A 24,102-nucleotide genomic window follows, 5' to 3' on the forward strand; every position below is an offset into this window, starting at 1 on the left:
GGTAACAGCTGATTTAGCATGAAAAACAAACAAACGGGAGATGATAAAGTTTTGTCTTCCACCTACCTTAATAAATAAAATAAGACTTGTGATGATCAAGAGGTTGTGCTTTGTAAAGATGGTACGGTTTGTATCTTACATCTCGTACTTGGCATAGAGAGCCTTCGTTTTGTGGAATGTGATGTAAGCGTACTTAATGCCTTTGAGTTTGTTCCCAGTGAACGTGGTAGAATTATGTATGTGAGCCATGCTTTGTGCATAGTGATCCGATGATTGGTCATAGATGGGCATATCCTTTAACCAGTATTCTGCTGTAGCTATGAATACAAACAAAACGAGGATACAGCTGCAGCTCTACAATATGAGTAATACCACTCCTCCTGTTCCGAAGATGACTGAGTCAGACTCCGGATTGTAGAGTAGGAAATTCTTCATTAAAATAAGTTTAAAATAAATATAAAAGCATATTTTATTAGTGAAGGACCCACCAATATTCGGGTACAGTGAAGTAGTGGTGGGCTTAATACATGATGGCCATATGTTGGAACCGAATCCACATATGTGGTTGCTATCAAATGAATGATACAACCCTGGAAAATGAATATGCTACAACATGTCAAATTAATTGTTGATATTAATATACCTAATCTATATATAAAATCCACAGCTGCTTAGTTTAACGTGAATGAGTGAGATTAATTCCAATTTTACTCAATAAATACAACAGGAGCATTAGTGAATGGATAGAGTATGTTTTATTTGAATTTACATGACCTGCTCAGCTAATCTAAAAATTCAGTTGGCTATACTTTCCAAAATCCGACTAAGAATTGTATTGAAATATTTGGCAGAATTAGTTGTAAATGAGCAGGAAACAATGAGCAGGAAACAACAAAACTTGTTATCATGATTGCATCAATCAAATGAGAGCCTGATATTTTCTCCTTAAAGCACCTTTTATATTATCTTACTTGGTCTAGCCAAGGAGTTTACAGATGTTTATATTATGTACAATAACTTAGCTGTCATTATTCCATCCATGTTATAGGCCAGGAGTAGGCAACTATTGGCCCTCCAGATGTTCTAGTCTACATTGACTGTGATGCTCTTAGATCCATAATGCTGGCAAACCATCGGCAGAGCTGTAGATCATCTGGAGAACCACAGTTGCTTACCCATGTTCTAAACCCTACAATGGACAAAACCTCCGAGATCTCCCTCCACTACACATTCTGTCTCTTACTTCATTCTCCTGTGTGGTCTCACCATAACACATGCCAGCAGCCTTTACCGAATACGGACATAGAGTATTCCTCCTATATGTTCAGGTGGATTATTCCTCCTACTTGATACCATTGTAAACTAGACCACTCATTTGTCATACATGGCCATGGACAATATGTACATACTCCGGGAACACATCATAATTTTGTTGGTGGGCATGTGGGGCATCGGTTCAAAATAAGAGCACATCTGTCCACCTCCTCTGTTCTCCTAATTCCTTGCTGTTTTCTTCTGCAGTTAGGATTAACTAATTAATTTTAATCTAGGTTACTCACGGCTGTACATTTCTGAGTGTATCAATCAAAATTGGACACTAACGATCTTTTTAGCTGATTTCTGTTTTATCTTCTAAATTCTTTTTGTTTTATCTTTTTTTCCCCCCACTTTTTCCCCTCCCTTCCTTTCTCTTTATTTTTCTCCTTTTTTTTTTTCCTCCCCTTCTGGTGTTTTCTGCACAGCTGAGGTGGTGGGAAATATTGATGTCATTCCATTGCCAGACAACAGTCAATCAGAAAAAGAGTTGCAGGAAGTTGGCGGTGGAACGGTTTTAGATGGTAATGAAGCACTGTCTTTGAGTTGAGAGGTGGACAGGAGAAAGGAGGGCTTTTTCAACAAGATTGATCCATCTCTGTCTGTCTTATCATCATCATCTTATACATTTGAATGGCATCACCCTTTTAATCAACCAAATTTACGTGTTGCAGCATCCAAATTTCACATGTTTGTGCTAATAGCTCTGGAAACCATTCTCCATTAATGTCCTGTTTTTACCATCTCTGTGCGTTTACTAATTACATTAAAGCGTCCTCTCAATATTTTTACAGCATCTTTTAGCTAATTAAGCCGTATATCTAGGTTGGTTTAATGGTAAACCTGATAGTCTAACAGGTTTTAGATATCGATGGTTGTTTATTTGAAACAATTATTAGACTTGCATCTGTACCCATGGGAAGATCTTATGGCAAGATGCTCTCCCAGTAAGCCACCCTGAACCTTGTTCAACATAATCTAATTATACGTAACTTTATATTGCACAGTAAAACCATTGACAAAATAGCAAGGCATAAATCCTATGTATTGGTGGCGAGTGTATGAGAGAGAGAGAGCTCAGTGGATACTGAATTAACTGCAACATCTCAAAGGTTTAATTCCCGACCATGCCTAATCTTCCATGGTTGATAGACTGAGTGCCATTAAGTTCGAAAGAAGCAACAAACTAAATATTCCATTCATAGTTACAGAACCATAAACGTAAAAACACCTGACGTGTACTAAGGCAGTGCAAATGAAAAGCAACCTTTAGTGAATAACATGAGTTACAGATTACTTAAACCACAACAACTTAAATAAGTACAATAATACCCGAGGAGCCACAGACTGCCAAATAAGAAAGGGTAGATTAGGCTCAGAGAGATTAAATGGTACCTGGGGAATACATATTGTGATTGCTATAGGAGCCATGTCTGCCAAAAATGATTACTTTGTGCCATTGGTTAATCATGGGCTGCTTGTTCAAAACAAGCGAGTCTGTGTTAACGCGCCATCAAGGTGCAACTCTAATCTCACTACTCATTGTTCGAGGAGACCAAAAAACGTTTTGATCCTAAATAAGGAATTAGGAGGCATACAGCTTTAATTTGGAATGTTTGGTACAATATGATAATGTATTGCTTATCAAACACAGACAATTCTTCTATTTCTTTTTAACCCCGTAAGGACACATGACGTGTGACATGTCATGATTCCCTTTTATTCCAGAAGTTTGGTCCTTAAGGGGTTAAACCGTGAATATGCCGAATTCATTATTTAAATAAAATCATTAAGGTTTTATGGAATATTTATCGAACATATGAATATTTTATCAGAAAAAATTAAGAGTTTAACCAAGCTTATTTGCTTGGCCTTCTGAAACATTACGTACAATATTCATCACTTTTAATAACATGATCCTACATAAACATGCACTTTTGCAATAAAACCATAATAAAGGAAGTCCAATCCACAATACTGTTTGGGAGTTATTTATAAAGTGCCAACAAATTCCGCCGAGCTATACAAGAGCTGGACTAAGACACGTATTTGCAACAAGACGAGTTGGACACACAGGAACAGAGGGTGTTGAGTTTGAGGAATTCTTAAAAGAACACTATAGTGTTAGTAATATAAACATGTATTCCTGACGCTATAGGTCTAAATAATTGTTGGGTTCACTGCCCCACTTACCTCCGTTTAAAAAGATGATATACTCCACTTTTTTCAGAGCCTCGTGGGTTTGATTCTGCACATGTTCCGCCCCTTGCCTGAGATAATCAGACTTGATGATATTACCCAATCCAATGCTTTCACATAGGAAAGCATTGGGACGCTATCGTGCATTTGTGCAACACAAGGACATGCTGGCCAGTCAGCATCTCCTCATAGAGATGCATTGACTTAGTGCAAAAGTCAGTGCCTCTATACAGACACTGACCCGAAGTACTGCACACTGTGAAGCACTGCCCCAGGAAGCACCTCTAGTGGCCATCTGAGTGGCTGCCACTAGAAGTGTTCCTAGGGACTAACGTTGGCACTGCCTAGTTAAAAGCCAGTGTTTGCAGTAAATAGCTTGCAGAGACATACTTATACTCACCAAAACTAGAGTTCTGGTGACTAGGGTGTCCCTTTTAATATAAGCAATACGTTAACTTTACTGTTCCTCTAAAGTAGATTGCACCATTCCACTCTCCTTTGTTACATTGAGCCAAAATATATTTTAAAAACGATACCTTAAGTGCGTACATTCCGTTATGGGATGTGTTGCCAGCATTCGTTATAAGGTGGTAGGAATTAAATCTGGAGAATCTGTACATATTGTATCTTAATATTTGTATGGATGCCTGGCAGCTGAGGTTTGTTTTTGTTTTTTTTTATTTAAATTCAAGGTGTATTTTGATTTAGCTTGACCAGATATTGGTGAGAACTTCAACTTCAGTATCTGAGTCACACGTTCTATTATTGCACGTTTAATAAATTGAGAATATCTAAATTGTGTGATCTAGCCCCAGGAAATACTTGAGAACAGGTGACCAGTTATATGAAAAATACTTTGATATTTGTATTACTTGTAGTGTCAACTGTTCATACAATTGGGTCCTGTGAAGGCCTGAATTTGATATTGAGGTTTGACCTTCATCTTTATTGATGGACTTTTTAAGGGTGATGCCTTGTTAACCTAACACATACGCTTTGTTTTGTTTTTGTTTAGTTCCTCTTCTTTTCATCATCCATGTCCATTTGGAGGGCCTCCTAACCTTACCATCTCCCTTATTAACACTCATTGTGGAATGCTGAAGTAGCTGAGATCTAATTTGCTAACCCGTTGTTTGAGCACTTACCCCAGTTTTGGCATGACCTAGTCAATGGCTGTCTTAACTCATTCAACATTAGTTGGTCTGAATTTGCAAGCCAAGAATGTCTTTCACAGTACATCTCTCCAAAAAAGCTTGTTGTACTTTTTTGTGTACATGCAAAAGCTTGTAAAATAATATTATAACTACCTTTTTCCATCCCCTATATTAGGAAACTTATTTTATGTGGTAATGCCCACTTCTTCTGTATTGCCCCCACCTGAAGAGGAACAACGAGGAGTATGTAACTTGAAAAGTGACTCTGAGCGAGCATCAAGTCCTAGTTTCTCTGATTTTCGAGAGCATGCACATTCGGGAATTGTAGATCCACCAACTAGAAGCTCAGACCCTACTTCTAATGAACCAGCTCACTCCGATTTACCGGCACCGAATCTGATCATTCAGGATGTTGATATGATCTTTAGGACGATAGCGCAGCTGACGGCCAAGCTTGAAAGGTTAAAGGTAAAGCACATTTTAAGGCTTATACGCCTTTGCTATATGCCTGGGTTGAGGTATTGAATGTCATGACTGCTGCTCTCTTTAAAAGGGCATTGTGGCTGCAGTTGACCCATTATATTTTTTAATGCATTGCATAATAATTACAATACATACGAAAACAACAAAAAATTATCCTAACTGAAGTAGGAAATTGCCCAAACAAAACGGTGATCAGCCAACTGCGATGTACTAATGCTTTTCTGTGGGACTTTTCAAACTTCTGTCAAATATCTCCTAAATTCCTTGCTGTCCCGTTATAGTTTTTCTACCTGTGAAGGTTAGCATCTGAAATACAAATCCCAGAAATCTTTGCTGTGCTTTGCTGTGCTTCCTGCTTACATGAACAGATTTGTTGGTAGAGAAACACTGCTGGTTGTAAGAGATGGGAAGACCGGAAACGGTGATCTCGTCACTCTGTATTGTAACCAACAAGAAAGAAGTATTTTAGATTGGAGATTATGGGGGAGAGGAGGAGGAGGGGTTATATGCCACAAATGTATATGTTTTGCCAAAATATTTAGATTTTAACTTTGGAAAAAATGGTGTCACAAGACTTCAGCGTTTTATGCAGCCCATGTGTATCATTTGAAAAGAGACTGCCTCTTGAACGATTTATATTAAAAGGAAATTATATTTTGTCAAACACAATGGCTAACCAATACGGTAGGTTTGAATGCATTAAATAAATATTTGTTTAAAAGGGATTTTAAAGCGTGAAGCAAACTAGACAGATAATGGTATATAGACCGCTCATACCACAGACCTTGGCAGAAGAAGGGTAAGCGTAGATGATGGAGACCATGAAAGTATAAGAGATGGTTTATGGAATGATAGTTAAGACTGTTTTGAGGATGGTTTTGGGTGGGGAGAGTCAGACATTGCTGAGTAGTGCATTCAGATAGATGGCCAGCTTGGAAACAGTCTGTCAGTGAGCGACGGGGTCATGGGAAGAGAGACCTAACTAACTGTGGCATATTTTTTAACCGAAATGAAAGAGGGAGTCGACGCATGATATGACATGGGGCAAGTGAGTAACCCTGTCCATTTTTCCATTCAATTCAGGAAGTGGAGTCTGCACACCAAGAACTGTTAAGGTCTTTGGGACGAACTGCCAATGAAGAATTGAACCACCAGGCAGAGCCCAGTGAAGAAGAGGACAAGCACAGGCAGTTACACCACGTACCCACCATGAATAGCAACTCTCTCTTCTTCGTGAGGAACAGCGTATCCGTCTCAATCCACCGTGACAGTAAGGAGCTTATTGTGTGATTGTGAGTTTATGGTTTTACAGCTTTGATTCGTATTAGATTAATAACCCGTGGATTAAGTGAAGAAAATACTTATAGAAATTGGGAACAAGTGCCAAAGCACGTAGGTTAGGTAAGCCAGCTGGTACCCACCTAAGACATCTCAATCAAACCTTGATCTTGTCTTCCACATTTTGTAGTGTTACAGATTTATATCCTGTTATTAGCAGAACTAAAGATTGCTGCTTTACATTTTACCTCAATGAAATCACAAAATTATCTCTGTGCAACTTGATGCCTTCAGAAGTCACAATTATTTTATTGGAGTCTAATCCATAAATGATCAATGTAAGTGTCAATTTAAGCTAAATAAAAACAAACAAAAAATACTAACCTGTTTTGATAAGCCCCAGAGTTTCATCTGAACAAAACCATGTCTCAAAAGACCAAGGACATATCAAAACAGGTCCAGTATAAAATCCGATAGAAGCTCCAATCAAGGTTAGGTTAAAAAGAAATACGTCAAGCCACAGCACCATTTAAGGCACCCATACCTCTTCATCTCAGTGAAGTGGTCCTGTCATTTTAACCCTGCACATTTTGCGTGTTTGTAGAAAGTGCCGGGTTAAACACACCTCTATTGGCAGTCTTCCTGACAAGCAACAAAGAGAACATCGTCTACTGAAAGAACTGGAACCCCAGATGACCCACAATGTTGGCTTTCCGGGATGTGCAGCAAAAAAGAAAAATTGCCAAGCAGATCCCTTATTGCATCCTGTGCTATGTGTGTCCCACACGCTTTTCACCAAACTCAAGATATTTGGATAATCCTAGAGCAAAATTGTACGACACAGGCTTTAATTCCCCTACCAGGATAATACTGAACCCTTAAAGATCTGATATGTCTTTATAATGGACCCATCAAAACCCATTCAGAAAATCTCTATAAATTAACAATTTGAAAAAAAATAGTTTAGGGCACAGCTATAATTCTGATTTTACCAAGCAGTGGCTTTGGTGGTTGAATACTTATACCAATAATTCTATTTGGTGTTCAGTATTTATAACAAATATATTTTTCACCTTCAAATGGTTTATATATGAATTTTAAAAGACTCCTCCCACCTCATAACTTACTCTCAATAAAGTTGTTATCGTGGTAGGAGTACCTGGGTGCCATCTTCCTTTCAGAGGTTTACCATTTTTAAATTGGTAACCCTGAGGTTGGTCTACCGGTGCTGACCGCTTTGTCCTTCCTCCGACTGCCACACAGACTAGGAAGGCTTGCTTAGAAACTCGCAGCCTATCATCTCTCCCTATCTCCTTTCCTGGGCTGTATGTCAGCTGAAGGAAGACGCAGGGGGCACACAGGATGGACACTGGGTGGGGAGCGGAGCACTGCTCCAGTCCCCATAAGTTCATTCACGATAATTTACTAAAGTGAGAATTCAATGTAAATTCAAAGTAATTTAAAAAAAAAAAGGTCAATCTTTCTTCTATTGAGGCAAGTGATGAATACAATACAGATAATGAATAAGGAGCTATGACACTCGTATCATGAGTAACAAAGTGCAATATACTACACTCCTAAGCAGGTCAGCTTCACATTTTAAAATTACAAAACCATAAAGTCACGCAAGGCAAACGGTCTGTCACGAGTAAAACATGAGAGTATTTGGTAAGAAAAAAACATGCTAAGTGACGGTTGGGACGTAGTGCATGAACGGGTGTGCTCACTGGCTCGGTTGGGACGTAGTGCATGAACGGGTGTGCTCACTGGCTCGGTTGGGACGTAGTGCATGAACGGGTGTGCTCACTGGCTCGGTTGGGACGTAGTGCATGATCGGGTGTGCTCACTGGCTCGGTTGGGACGTAGTGCATGAACGGGTGTGCTCACTGGCTCGGTTGGGACGTAGTGCATGAACGGGTGTGCTCACTGGCTCGGTTGGGATGGAGTGCCAGCTCAGTGAACAGAGGGCATATCACACAATATATACTATCGATGGCAAGCCAACAGGCCATAGGGGGAACCACTGATATCATTCTCTTGTGTTCACTCTGATGCAATATCGGTTTCCAAGCAGTACTACCGTAATGCAAAATACAAAACAGAAGGTCAGCGCTAATTAACACAGGATTATTGGGTAGGCAGCGGGCCCAGCAAAGGGAATCCCTCAAAACCCTTTGGAGAGAACAAGAAGAACAAAAGAAAAGGGAAGGGCTGCGCCACAGGTAAACACTAATAGTACAACTTATTTGGCACAAAAGCAGAAATAGATCTGGTGCAAAATTCTCACAAAGAAAGTTTTTGTAATCCAAAGATGAAAAGGTCAATGCTTGATAGGATGTACTGTCCTCAATTCAGCTTGACCATAGATAATATGGAAGACAAAAGACAGGGATAGGTGATAGTGTAGCTTGTTGAGTACAGTCTTTAATATAAGGAAAAGGTAACGATGGGACACTCACATTTGGAAGAGCTATAGGCAGCTCTAGCAGTATAGGCGTACAGCGGTATAATCCCCGCTTTAAAGGATAAACGGCAGCTGTCAACCACGTTCACACCAAGATGATATAAACGACAGGAACAGGTGATAGTGCAGAACGGATAGAGCAGGCTGACTGTTCAATGAATACGGCGTTGGTGGTATTATCCCCACCTCGAGATTACTTGAACTATAAAATTACCAGGGAAAGTGCATATAACAGGAGATTGGCACACACAGGTGACCAAAAAACCTTTAATAAGTTAAAATACACAATATTAAATGTCCATAACGCGTTTCACCTTTAGGAGTTTATATAGGGATAAAAATGTTGCCAAAATTAGCATTATCCAATCAGAATTAAACATATATTTTTTTTTAAATTCTTTATTTTGTTGGTGCGTTGCATAGACATATTAACGCTTCAAAACATCAGCAATACAGTTAACATGATAGTACAAGATCATATCACTTGTTAGGGTATCGGCGCTGTTTTATATGGTAGTTAAACAAGGTAACACGAGTCAAGATTACATTTACAAATGACAGGTTGAGGGGGTGATGTAGGACTCGATCTAGAGATTGCATGAGGGTTGTGTTTTGCATATTGAACTGGGAGAGTAGAGTAAGAGTGAGGGGTGAATTAAGGAGTTGTGACCGGTGGTGCCCGTTGTGTTATGAGGGGGGCAGTAGCCCTTCTCCATGCTAGTAGTGTAGGTCTGAGCACCTCTGGTGTTGAGGTTCTCCTCTGCGTGGGGTGCCCCTAACCATGGGGGTAGCGGGGGGTATATACAAATTTTTTGCCAGCGGGGATCGTCAGTCTGTGACCGCGTGTAGGTGCGGTATATAAGACACCCTTTTAGGCCGTGTCAGGCTATATCGCTCGTGCTGCGTTACAGCATGTATGTCATGGTTGGCAGGGTGGTCAAGAGTGTGAGAGAGCTGTAGAACATTTGTAGATAACATGAAAGAAAAAGAAAACAAGCAAACATAAAGGAAACGCAGGCACACCATGGGTAACAGCTTTGGTGCGATTTTCTGTAGCATGTTATATAGTCGGGTTGGTGGGGGCGCGGCCAGTTCTTGGTTCAAATATCGCAATGTTAGCTTGATCCCAGCCTCCAGGGTTCGGCGGCCCAGATGGGATAGTGGTGGGCATGTGTAGACCCAGTGCAGTCAGGAGCGTTGGTCCTTCGGAGACAGTTCCCAGCTTGTGTGTGGCTCCTTCGTGTGATACCAGTAGGGATCGTGGGGTCCCCCAACTGTATGCGATCCCTGCCGTGCGTAGTTGAGATGTGATTGGTTGTAGAGATCTGCGCCATTGTAGGGTGGCCCTTGTGAGGTCCTGGTAGACCGTGAGCTGGGAGCCTTCGAATGTATATGGGGTTTTGTCCCTCAGGGCTGTCGGCAAGTGTCCTTTGTCCTGATATGATATGCAGCGGAGGACAATATCCCTGGGGGCAGCTGGTTGTGCCTTGGTGGGTCCAGGTAAGCGGTACGCCCCGTCAATAGTAAATTTTCTCACCGCTGGGGCCGGTAGCACAGAGGCCACTAGGCGTCGCAGGTAGTGGGGCAGTTCCTCTGCTGTTACTGTGTCAGGGACCCCGCGAATCTTGACGTTATTACGCCTGTGGCGTCTTCTAGCGCTGAAATTTGTGAGGTAAGTACCTGGTTAGCGGACTGAAGTTTGCTTAGGGTGTTTTGCATAGTTGATATCTCTGTGCGGACATCTTGTATGTCATTCTCTGTGGCACTGACGCGGTCTGTGACCTGCTGGACGTCCTTTTTAATTGCCGCTGTGTCCGCTGCCAGTAGTTTCTGTATGTTCAGTAAGAGAGTTTGTAAGTCCTGTTTAGTGGCTAGGTTGCTGGTTATGGAGTCAAGATGTGTGGTGTCTGTGTCATCCCTCACCACTGTGGCCTGTGTCCCCTTGTGTTCCATCCTGTCTGAGGCTCTCCCTGGCCGCCATTTTGGATGGTGCCGACTTTTGCAGCATTGTGCTTATGTCTCTTGAGTCCTGGACATCTCCGTGCGAGGGCTTTTGCTGTTTGCGCCTCATGTCCACCGGGTTTGCTGTGGGACTCTGTGGGGGTTGTGGAGGTATCTCGTCAGCTCTGGGTAAGTACTGCACCTCCAAGAAGCGTGTCCCAGCTAATGTAGGCCGGTGCTTTGTAGGCCCCGGACCGGCGCTTAGATTTGCCCGATTTCGGCGGCTGGAAGAAGGGCATCGGTGGGCAACAGGTCAATCCCCCAAGCTGATGGTGGTGTCGACAGGGTTGGATTGCCCCGGTACGTCCTTTTTTTCCCGCGGGGAATCGGTTATCTTATCGGAGCCCAAGTAGATGGCGTCCGCTCGGCTGTGCTGGCAAGCTCCGCCCCCAGAATTAAACATATTTAAAAACCTTTTTAAAGTACAGAAAAGGCATTAAATTGTATTCTTAGTGTAGTACAGAGGTTAAATATCATTTTATACAAAACGAGGGTTAGATTAAGCGAAAAATAGCATTGGGAAGTTGGTCGCAATGCTACATTGGATATGTAGTAAATGATTACATAGCCAATGTGGATGCCATCGGCCATATTGGGAAGGGCAAGAGGCAAATTGTGGCGGCCATGTTGTGAAGGTCAAATAGTGGCTGAAAATAGCGGCGGCCTTGTTGGGGAGGTCATTTTTGACAAGGTTCCTATAAGGTGGAAGATAAAGTAGCCACACATGATGGTGGCCATATTGGGGAGGGCAAAGGGAGCTCCATTGGGGGAGTGGTGCAGATAGAGACAATGAATATATTAGTACAGGAAATAATTTACATAAATACAAACAATAAACAATATAAAAGAGTATTAGGATATTAGAATGGATAGATCAGGGCTAGAGTCCTGCAGGAACGCCGCCCCCAAATTCCCTGTGTTCCCCCTGTCATGGGGGGGCCACCTGATCCCCCCCCCGTCGGGCGGCTCTCTCCCTGTCACACGCGGTGAGGGAGCTGTGTCCTCTCTGCTCCCTCTCGTGGCGCCGTTTTCTGATGCAGGGAGCCGGAATATGACGTCATATTCCGGCTCCCTGCATCAGTAGACAACCCACGCGGCGAGAGGGAGCAGAGAGGACACAGCTCCCTCGCCGCGTGTGACAGGGAGAGAGCCGCCCGCTTCACTGCAGCCCCACTGGACCCCAGGGACCCATCCATGCCAGCTTTCCTAAAAGGTAGGGAGGCTGGGTGGGTGGGAAATGTTAATTTTAATAATTTGTATATATGTATGTCTGTGTGTATGTGTTTATTTCTGTTAGTGTATGTGTGTGTGTGTGTGTATGTATGTTAGTGTATGTGTGTATGCAGTGTAGGCTAAGTAATTTATATAAATATTTTGATTAACAATCATATAATACATGGTAAAAATATAGCTTATTAGAACAAAGTATGCAATTTAGATATAAACAGGTAGAACAGACTTGATGATTTACAGAAACCTCCTAAAATGAGCCAACACTCCAAGCTCTTAAAGCACTACAACTCGCTTGCTTCCCTTGTATTTGGAGGATTTAAAAATTATTACTATTTTTTTTTTTTTTTTTAAGAGTTGAGGTAAAGAGAAATCTTTTATAAAACACATTTTTTTTACACCATCCCAGATGTCAGTCAGACAGCTGACCGAGGTTTACTGCCCCACTCCCTTTAGACTATAGTTTATATCGGACGTGGTGGTCTGAGACGATCTTGGTGCTTCCATTCATACACTTGTAATACAGTTTATTCGGAAATGTATGATTGGTCAGGTGTGAATGCATGGTTTTCCGAAGGATTTTTAAATCAGAATCCTCTATATGGACAATGTCCAGCACAGATGGGAATGTCTGTGTTGGATAAAAAGTGTAGAGCATACAGTAGCTGTAAAATGGAATCTAACACACCCCCCCCCCCCCCTCCCCCCCACCGAAAAAAAATTAAATGAGTGTGTTGGGGTATATCTATTAAATGGTTGATTACTTTTTACTGTAGATTGTTTGTTAATAACATCGCAATACTGCTTTCCATTGCAGTGGTGGCTTACATGTTCATTAAAGGAAAGTACTTTTTATATCTTCTTGTTCTTTTAAATGTTACTGTAGTACTTTACAGTGGGGTGTACAGAATAGAGTATGTACACACCTCTGCAGCACTTTTGTGTTGATTGCCCCATGAACATTTATGCTTGCTTGGGCATCTGCAGAGAAATGCCACACATTCCCATGCGTGTTTTGGCATTGCTTTCATTCTGCTTTGCAGAGGTTGGCAGAGTTGAGACACATCATCAAACACACACACACACAATCCAACACACACACAAACCATCCAACACAAACACACACACACTGCATTTATTATACACAATCTGCACTTACTACATATACACTACATTCATTATACACACTCTGCACTCATTACAAACACACTCTGCATTCATTAAACACACTACATTCACTATACACACTGTACTCACTACACACACTAGATTCACTATACACACTCTGCATTCATTATACACACTCTGCATTCATTACAAACACACTACATTCACTACACACACTGCATCCATTATACACACATTGCACTCACTGCAAACATACTACAGTCACGATACACACTGTACTCACTACACACACTACATTCATTATACACACTCTGCACTCATTACAAACACACTCTGCATTCATTATACACACTCTGCACTCACTACAAACACACTACATTCACTATACACACTGTACTCACTACACACACTAGATTCACTATACACACTCTGCATTCATTATACACACTCTGCATTCATTACAAACACACTACATTCACTACACACACTGCATCCATTATACACACATTGCACTCACTGCAAACATACTACAGTCACGATACACACTGTACTCACTACACACACTACATTCATTATACACACTCTGCACTCATTACAAACACACTCTGCATTCATTATACACACTCTGCACTCACTACAAACACACTACATTCACTATACACACTGTACTCACTACACACACTAGATTCACTATACACACTCTGCATTCATTATACACACTCTGCATTCATTACAAACACACTACATTCACTACACACACTGCATCCATTATACACACATTGCACTCACTGCAAACATACTACAGTCACGATACACACTGTACTCACTACACACACTACATTCATTATACACACTCTGCACTCATTACAAACACACTCTGCATTCATTATACACACTCTGCACTCACTACAAACAAACTACATACACTGCATCCATTATACACACATTATTTGCACTCACTACACACTACAGGTAAAAAAGAAGTTAGTTCATTTTTTGTCTTAATTTCTCTAGTGAAATTGGAGGTTAAAATAGATTTGAAGTTAGGAGCTCCTCTGAATATTCTGTTTGTTTTTTCTGGTATAATTTGCATAAGGGTCTCGTCTTGTCTTAATAGGTGCCAGTGATTTTTTTTCTTTTTTTTTTGACATATCCGCTTTTATTATTGAAATTAAAAATGACTGGAAGGGGTGAAGTGCATTTGGTTTTGTATGTTAAACAAAACAATTGATACCATTAAGAAAAGAGAAATTAACGTTTAAGTCAGAAGAGGAGTAGTTTTTTCAATTACCGTATATACTCGAGTATAAGCCGACCCGAATATAAGCCGAGGCCCCTAATTTTATCCCAAAAAACTGGGAAAACTTATTGACTCGAGTATAAGACTAGGGTGGGAAATGCAGCAGCTACTGGTAAATTTCTAAATAAAATTAGATCCTAAAAAAAATATATTAATTGAATATTTATTTACAGTGTGTGTATAATGAATGCAGTGTGTGCGTATGTGTGTGCGTATGTGTGTGTGTATGAGTGCAGCGTGTGTATGAGTGCAGTGTGTGTGTGCATGAATGCAGTGTGTGAATGCAGTGTGTGCAGGGCCGGTGCAAGGATATTTGCCGCCGTAGGCAAAACATTTTTTGCCGCCCCCTCCCCCCCCCCATATGTCCTGACTTCCCCTCCTCCTCCCTCAGTGGTCCTTACCTCCCCACCCCCGTGTTCCTTCACTCCCCCCCCCCCAGTGGTCCTGACTCACCCCTCCCCTAGTGGTCCTTACCCTCCCCTCCCCTAGTGGTCCTTACTTCCCCCTCCCCTCTCATAGTGGTCCTTATCCCCCTTCTCCCTCCCATAGTGTTCCTTATCCCCCCCATCCCTCCCATAGTGGTCCATATACCCCCCCCCTCCCTCCCATAATGGTCCTTATACCCCCCTCCCTCCCATAGTGGTCCTTATCCCACCCCCTCCCATAGTGGTCCTTATACCCCCCTCCCTCCCATAGTGGTCCTTATACCCCCCCTCCCTCCCATAGTGGTCCTTATCCCCCCCCCTCCCTCCCATAGTGGTCCTTATCCCCCCCTCCCTCCCATAGTGGTCCTTATCCCCCCCTCCCTCCCATAGTGGTCCTTATACCCCCCTCCCTCCCATAGTGGTCCTTATCCCCCCCCCTCCCTCCCATAGTGGTCCTTATCCCCCCCTCCCTCCCATAGTGGTCCTTATACCCCCCTCCCTCCCATAGTGGTCCTTATACCCCCCCTCCCTCCCATAGTGGTCCTTATCCCCCCCTCCCTCCCTCCCATAGTGGTCCTTACCCCCCCCCCCCCTCCCTCCCATATTGGTCCTTATACCCCCCCTCCCTCCCATAGCGGTCCTTATACCCCCCTCCCTCCCATAGTGGTCCTTAACCCACCCCCTCCCTCCCATTGTGGTCCTTATACCCCCCCCCCCCTCCCATAGTGGTCCTTATACCCCCCCCCCACCTCCCATAGTGGTCCTTATACCCCCCCCCCACCTCCCATAGTGGTCCTTATACCCCTTTTTTTTTTATTATTATTTTTTTTCTTATTTTATTTATATATTTTTTTTCGTCCCCCCTCCCTGCTTGATATATGGCAGGGAGGGGGGCTCTCCTTCCCTGGTGGTCCAGTGGCAGTTCAGTGGGGGGGAGAGGGGGGCTGGCAGAGCTGTACTTACCTTTCCTGCAGCTCCTGTCAGCTCTCTCCTCCTCTGCGCCGTCCGTTCTGCTCTTCTGTCAGCTCCCAGTGTAAATCTCGCGAGAGCCGCGGCTCTCGCGAGACTTACACTGGGAGCTGACCGAGGTGCTGAACGGACGGCGCGGAGGAGGAGAGAGCTGACAGGAGCTGCAGGAAAGGTAAGTACAGCTCTGCCAGCCCCCCTCTCCCCCCAGTCTGTATTATGGCAATGCAAATTGCCATAATACAGACTATTGACTCGAGTATAAGCCGAGTTGGGGTTTTTCAGCCCAAAAAATGGGCTGAAAAACTCGGCTTATACTCGAGTATATACGGTAATTTGTGCTTTAAAAAGTCAGCTTGTTGATTAAAATCTAATTGGGGGCAATTCCTAGGTATGCGTAGAAATTGACTTTTTGGTGCGCTTTCGAGCCAAGGTTTATAGTGGCAGCTTGATTGTTCTATTGCTGTGTTTGCACAGACTTTTTTTTTTTTTTTTATTGTGTAGGGTCCCTTCTTTAATAAAAAATATTAATATCTAAAAAGTTAAGTTTCTTTACTGTATTAATGAGTTAAGATGATATCTCTGTTATTAAAGGATGACTATAGGGTCAGGAACACAAACATGTATTCCTGACCCTATAGTGTTAACACCACCATCTAGCCACCTTGAGCCCCTCATGCCTCCATAAATATAGTAAAAATCTTACTGTATTCAAGCCTGAAGCTGTAAATCTGCATGCTGTTAGATTCAGGAAAACAAGCAGTCTGCTGACATGTGATACCCTGATCCAATCACAATGCTTCCCCATAGGATTGGCTGAGACTGACAAAGAGGCAGATCAGGGGCAGAACCAGCATGATTCAAACACAGCCCCAGCATCTCCTCATAGAGATGAATTTAATCAATGAATCTCTATGAGGAAAGTTCAGTGTCTGCATGCCAAGGGAGGAGATACTGAATCACAGGATGCTGTGCACAGTGCTGCCCTGTGCTCTGCTGACAGCAGATCTGAGTGGATGGAGGCATATTATGCCTCCATCAACTCCGAAGTCCCTCTGGTTCACTCTGAGTGACTGCAACTGGAGGTGTTCCTAGCTTTCAATGTAAACACTGTATTTTCTCATTAAGCTGAAGTTGTACAGGTGACTATAGTGTCCATTTAATATTTAGATTGTTAATAAAAGAGATAAGATTATCTTCAGGACCCTCCCAAATAAAAAAAGATAATCTATATATCTAAAATAGGCGACCAGGGAGGGACCTATTGAGGATGCGCGGCAGGGTGAGACCTAATGCGCATACGCGGCAATGCCACGCACACACATTAGACCTCCCCATAGGAAAGCATTGAATAATGCTTTCACTGCTTTCCTATGGGGATTTCAGCGATGCTGGAGGTCCTCACATAGCGTGAGGACGTCCAGCGACGTTATAGCACACTTTTCGTGTTCTATGAGCACGGAAGTGTCCTCTAGTGGCTGTCTAGTAGACAGCCACTAGAGTAAGACTTAACCCTTCAAGGTAAATATTGCAGTTTATGAAAACTGCAATAATTAAACTTGTAGGGTTAAGGGTAGTGTGAGTTTGCACCCAGACCACTATGGGCAGAAGTGATCTGGGTGCCTGGAGTGTCCCTTTAATAGGAACCTTGTCAAAATGACCTCCCCAACATGGCCGCCGCTATTTTCGGCCACTATTTGACCTTCACAATTTGCCTCTTGCCCTTCACAATATGGCCGACGGCATCCACATCGGCTATGTAGCATTGCGACCAATTACACACCCACGTCACGTGACCAACTTCCCAATGCTATTTTCGCTTAATGTAACCCTAGTTTTGTATAAACCGTACTACACCAAGAATACAATTTAATACCTTTTTATGTACTTTTACATTTTTTTTTAAATATTTCTAATTGGATAATGCTAATTTTGGCGCCATTTTTATCCCTATATAAACTGATAAAGCCTGTAAAGGTGAAACGCGTTATGGACATTTAATATTGTGTATTTTAACTTATTAAAGGTTTTTTGGTCACCTTTGTGTGCCAATCTCCTGTTACATGCACTTTCCCTGGTAATTTTAAGTTTTATACTTCAAGTAATCTCAAGGTGGGGATAATACCACCAACGCCGTATTCATTGAACAGTCAGCCTGCTCTATCCGTTCTGCACTATCACCTGTTCCTGTCGTTTATATCATCTTGGTGTGAACATGGTTGACAGCTGCCGTTTATCCTTTAAAGCGGGGATTATACCGCTGTACGCCTAAACTGCTAGAGCTGCCTATAGCTCTTCCAAATGTGAGTGTCCCATCGTTACCTTTTCCTTATATAAAAGACTGTACTCAAAAGCTACACTATCACCTATCCCTGTCTTTTGTCTTCCATATTATCTATGGTCAAGCTGAATTGAGGACAGTACATCCTATCAAGCATTGACCTTTTTGGATTACAAAAACTTTCTTTGAGAATTTTGTACCAGATCTATTTCTGCTTTTGTGCCAATAAGTTGTACTATTAGTGTTTACAGGTGGCGCAGCCCTTCCCTTTTCTTTTGTTCTTTTAGTACTACCGTTATGCAGAATAAAAGTAATCAAGACTTAAATTAAAATAACTACCATAACAATGTAGTCCCTGTGAGACTTGTAGAAGCAAGCCGCAATAAAGAAAAAAAAGGTGAGTGACATACATGTCTACAAAGAGCGCATTAATTCTATGCCAAAGCGCATGCTCCCTTTTTACTGCCCATACACCCTGTACTTGATGGGGACTACCCCGGTAATCAGGAGAACTCAAGTCCCACGTAAGTGCACCCCACCATCCCCAGGACCCAACACAGCCTAGATCACTATGCCCACAAGTCCCAGCATGGGTTGCAACCAGGGCTTGGTCTCCAGGCCCTCTGTGAGGTTGCTTCGTCACAGGATGAATAGTAACCTTCCGAGGAAGTGAGCAGTGCTTCGGGTACAGTCCTGGTGGGGGCCACACCCCAGAAAGATAGTGGTCCATAGCAGGACCAAGTCTTTAGTGCTAAAGCGCTTTCCAAGTCACCAGCCTGCACCTCTTCATCCCCAGTGCAGCATTAGGAACCATGGATTGCCGCATGGTCTGATGCCTACAAGCAATGGGTAAGCATTGACCAAAAGTTGGCAAATATCCAGTTTTTCCATGAGGCTAGCTTGCTTGCTCTTGGTTTGCACTTGTCCACTGTAAGCCGGCTGCTGTTAATAAGTTGTAGGTGCATTGCCAAACTGAGGGATCGGCCACCTTCCTTGCACTAGCTGTGAGTAGGCCTCAGGTAGACCATTGGTCCACCTCTGGGGTGAGCCACCGATCTCAGTCAGAAAACCAATAATCAACTGCAGCCCATACCTCCCGTCTCTGGGTTAGGTCTGCTGGTAGAATTCCAAACTCTAGTCTGCAATTATGGCTATTTTAGAGCTTTTCTGATAGCAGCTCACAAGATGTGCAACCAGACAGTGTGGCTATCAGGCTCCACTCCATCCCACCCCCCCTCCCCCCCCCGAATTTCAAATTTAAGGTCAGAGTAGCTGAATGGAATCATAAAAACATAGAATGTGACGTCAGATAAGAACCATGCGGCCCATCTAGTCTAGTTCCTGGCCCTTGAAAACTTCTCTACATCAGCTATGTTTTGTGTTTGGCTAATTTGAAATTCGCTTTGAATTCACAGTTTAGTGAATAACCCTGATAGATGTTCCTTTAACACTGCATGACTGTGAAATGAACAAGGAATGTGAGATTGTTCTTCAAGGCTCTGTAATTACTAAAATGTTAATATTACTGTAATTATCCAATAGTGTCTACATGGCACCCAGCACAGAGCCCCATTTGTAGAGCTCCAGTTCATGAATAATATAAATAACAGCTGGGTATCATGGGACATGTAGTTTCACCACTATTTACTCTACATCTATGTGATCTACAGCTCAAGGCGATCCCACATGCTGATAAAACCAGTATAATAATCTGTAAACGTATACATTTAAAGGAAGACTATAGCGTTGGGAATACCAATCTGTGACCCTCTCCCTACTCTTTTTTTAAGTCCCACCCATTTGCCATAAAACTTTTGAAAGCTTGCCTAGGAAGATGTGACCGGTGTACAGATAAACCCAGGTACATTGTCTAACCATATACAGTAAAACAAAAAGTGCCCTGGCATCTCCCTCCTGTAAGTCGTCCCAAGAGTTTTTACTTGTCAGCTGGGGTCTGCCTCCCTTATGGCCAACAGAGCAGGAAGCTCATGCTCAGAAGTCTACGTTGGTCCTCTCCAGTACGGGGGCCAGGTTATTGGATGAGAGCGTCAGCTGATCAGTCTCAGCCAATGAGCTAAGCCATGCACTGCCAGGTTTAGCTCAAGCAGAGAGCTTCCATCTCCCCTGGAAAATGATTTGACTTCTTACATTGGCGGGACGGCAGGGAACTTCTGGCACCATATTCACTATAGCTTGCTCTGGTGGTTATAGTACTTGGAGTATTACTAAAACTTTTAAAGGGACTATCTTGTCCCCTAAAGTTCTTTAATACTTAGAAGGGTTACTCCAACCCTTTTTAATGAAAGTTTTTTTTTTTAAAGTTTAGAATGTCATATTTGGCATTATTAGGTCACCTTCCCTAAAATAAAGTATAAACGTACCTGGAATCTAACATTCAACGAAATTACTCTCACTGGATTTCATGCACTGCCCTCAATCACAGTCTTCCTCTCCATTACCCAATCAAATGCTTCTCAAGTGTCCCGGCATGCCTTGCAGGTAAGCTGACACCTTGTAGGTTGTGGGCAGTTTCACACCTACTCCGCTAATGTCATTAGCAACTGACATTGGACCAGTGGGAGCAATATTCCAATGCTGCTGTAGAGCAAGGAAATCCACATGAACACAAACTGGGGGGAACCTTGACCGAGTGGTTGGCTTTGTACCACAAAAGAGAATGTAACCAGGCAACCCGGGTACAGACTCCACCTTCTATCAGCTTAATGACAATGCTGACAATTCTCCCCATTAGTTTATACTAATTTGACTTTTTTCCTTTTTAGGTCTTGCAGAATCACGAGAGGATTTTCCAGATTACACCATTGGTTTATAACGAGGCGTTCTTTGTGTCCCTACCATTTCCTTACGGCTTGGAACCAGAGTACCCATTACACATGGCAGAGGGATGACTACACGCATGACACACAGGCACTTTTTGATCAGTAAAGGGTGTGTATATACGCCCAGGCCAGACTGACTAAGAGAAACAAGAAGACTCTTTAAAAGAAAGAAAAAATAAAAATACAAAAAAAACTGGAATTATTATTTTTGGAAGAAAAAAAAGCATGTTAGCTTATTAAATTAAATATATATATATATATATGTATAGTTATATACCTATTTAAAAAAGAAAAAAAATCATACATTATTGCTGATTTGTTTCTAACAAAAAAAAAAAACGAAAGTGTTCCCCTTCTCAAACACGCATGCTGTTGCTATGGCTGTTCCTTTTGGCCCTAGCTGGATTGAGGAAAGGAGGCTTCCTGTGGACAGTCTTACATTTTGGGAGATGCTCGGTCTACCTTGTAATGTTCCTGCTGCCCGGCAGAAAGTCGGTTCTGTAGAAAATGCACTATTTCCAATGAAGAGACGCCCACAGATCTGCACACGGAGGGTTTCTCTCCATGTTATAAAAAAAATTCTTGTATAAATATGTATGTATGTGCATTTTTTTTATTTTGTAAATAGGTTATTTTGTCCTTTTCCCCGCTCTTCCAACTTGTAATAAAACAGGCTTTTTACCACTGGCGTTCTGCAGATTGAAGGCGTATTTCACTGTGTGACGTTAAATTATCTCATGTGTTCTCTTCTAATGATTGTGACCTCGTGCCAGCTCTAGATACGGTCGTTGTGACCTCTGTAGAAGACCCTCGGCTCTCTAACAATCTGAAAATTACATTTGACGTGATGCCCGACCATAATAAATGTATGCTAAACAGTGTACCTATGGCGGCCATCTCACACAAAATGGTAGAACGTTAGATTAGATAAATTAGGGGCACATTTTAAGGTTACCGGACCACGTATGAGGACTTTAGGGGAGACCACTGTTCAGAGTCAGTTTTATCTTCATAGTCCACGGCAGGGGTAGGCAACCTTCGGCTCTACAGATGTTTTGGACTACATCTCCCATAATGCTTTTACAGCCATATTGCTGGCAAAGCATCAAGGGAGATGTAGTCCACAACATCTGTAGAGCCGAAGGTTGCCTACCCCTGGTCCACGGCAAGTTCTCACGGTTTACATGACACCATAATAAAACGCCCGCTGTACCCTCCACAATAACATTAAACCGAGGTATATCTGAGGAAGAAATGAGCCTGATTGAGTAACGTGTGGGGACTAGACTTGTGCACAAAACCACTGCAGCTGCATTGAAGGAAAACCAATGACTGCTAATGCACACCCAAACGAATCCATCTGGCTGAGATTTATTTGTGAAGTCTGACGGATCGGGTCATTCGGCCGTAGATTAACAGGAATTTGCTTGGTTGTTGCAGCCACAGGAGATTTATGCACAAGTTTGGTTTAGCAATGTGATGGAGCGCCAGTACTCTGAGTACCTCCGCCAAGTCTGCTTCCTCGTAGCTATCAGGGATCCTGGAGCACTTCAGACCCAGTCACCAAGGCTTGACTAGGATCACTGAGGGCCTTTCCACCTTGGACAAAACACCAGACGACACTTAGTGAAGGTTAAAACAACAACTATTTTTAACAGACATAGTACACATATTAAGCCCCCAACAGCCTCATTTACATACAATAGGTTACATAGAGCACTATAGGACAAGGAAGGGTGGGGTCAGACAATAGCCAGGGCTGATGGGAGATTGAGGAGGGACAAAGCAGCCAGTTTAAACTGGTCTGGCAGTGTCCCTGGTACAACGCACTGCTGGGGAAACAATGTGACAGAAAAAAGGAGGAGGGGGAGAGGCAGAGACAAGCAATACATTCAACGTACCATGCACCAATATTAGGCACAGGGTGACCAAAACACAACAGGAATCTGGGGACCCACAAATAGTGTCTGTCTTCCATCCCCAGAGACAGTGACTACTCTCACAAGCATTTTGAGAAATTTTGTCTACAATTGCACTTCTTAGCCACTCGCATTTCTCACAACCCTCTCTCGCTGTCCTCAAACATCTTCAATGGGGACAATTGTGGGACACGTTTTACTGAAGACGCTTCCAGTTTAGCAGCTAGCTGCATATCATGGGAAATTAAGGAACTAAACTTGCCACAATGTACAACCGTTATGTAGTAGGGTAAAATATTAGATAAAATAAAGGAGGGGGGCTTGTAATTCTAACAGACAACCTCTTAGGAAGGTTTTATTGTAAAGTTATACATTGACTTATTTAATGTACAGAAACGGATTTGCAGACCAAATAGCAAATATTTATCAAATCACCATGTGTCGGACAATGCCAAGGGACCCAGCGAGAAATTCTAGTGAAACTATCAGATTTCCAGTAAACTATTCCAAACAAAAAACAATTGCTCACACATACAATATGATTACACAATGGATCATCTTCCCTAAATTCCAAATTGTTAATTAATTCTAAAATAGCAAAGTGATGACCCGAGCTGAGAATTTTCCAAATCAGCCGTTTTGTACTGAATTCTAAATTTACTTTTGATTTGGTGTTCAGTGAATGGATCCCAAATATATTGATCTCTGAATTTTTAAAGATTTGTTAATTTGTCTAAAAGACAAATGAGCAAATCACTTATATAATGATAAAAGCAAATTGAATCATTGACAGAATTAGCCCGTACAGCTGGTTATTTTAATTACAGCTTCTCCCCCATTCCCTGTGCTTTGTTACATTATCTAAGGGGACCCTAAGTGCAGGGTTCACCGATGCCCCTCACCAATTTCTGGCCGGCGAGAGGTTAAATATAAAGACGTTGCAGGGCTCGTCAAAGGACAGTCATGGGAAATCTGGTTTCATGAGTGAGTTTAAAGCCAACAACTCCTTAGAATGGACCTATCCCTGCTATGTGTTGCTCACCTAGTGTGCTATGAATTCCACTTGATCTCTTGATATTGTGATTCCTGTGCCCAGAAGATATTCTCAGGAGACACACAC

The 24,102-nt window shown here is 42.4% G+C and overlaps 1 protein-coding gene across 9 annotated transcripts in view; it reads left to right on the plus strand.

Moving 5' to 3' along the window:
- ARHGEF11 (Rho guanine nucleotide exchange factor 11) overlaps positions 1–21,773 on the plus strand; it is a 143,331-nt gene extending 121,558 nt beyond the window's left edge. For 7 of the 9 annotated variants that reach the window (XM_063439675.1, XM_063439676.1, XM_063439677.1 and 4 more), the window contains 4 exons: positions 1,743–1,838; positions 4,843–5,135; positions 6,234–6,420; positions 21,007–21,773. In XM_063439675.1, the coding sequence (XP_063295745.1) occupies positions 1,743–1,838; positions 4,843–5,135; positions 6,234–6,420; positions 21,007–21,056 (626 nt within the window). In that variant the 3' untranslated portion in view covers positions 21,057–21,773. Of the gene's footprint in view, positions 1–1,742; positions 1,839–4,842; positions 5,136–6,233; positions 6,443–21,006 lie in introns of all 9 variants that reach the window. The other 2 variants (XM_063439680.1, XM_063439683.1) reach the window with 2 other exon arrangements.
- The last annotated feature ends 2,329 nt before the right edge of the window (positions 21,774–24,102 follow it).

Source organism: Pelobates fuscus, chromosome 13 (genome assembly GCF_036172605.1).
Source record: "Pelobates fuscus isolate aPelFus1 chromosome 13, aPelFus1.pri, whole genome shotgun sequence".
NCBI lineage: Eukaryota > Metazoa > Chordata > Amphibia > Anura > Pelobatidae > Pelobates > Pelobates fuscus.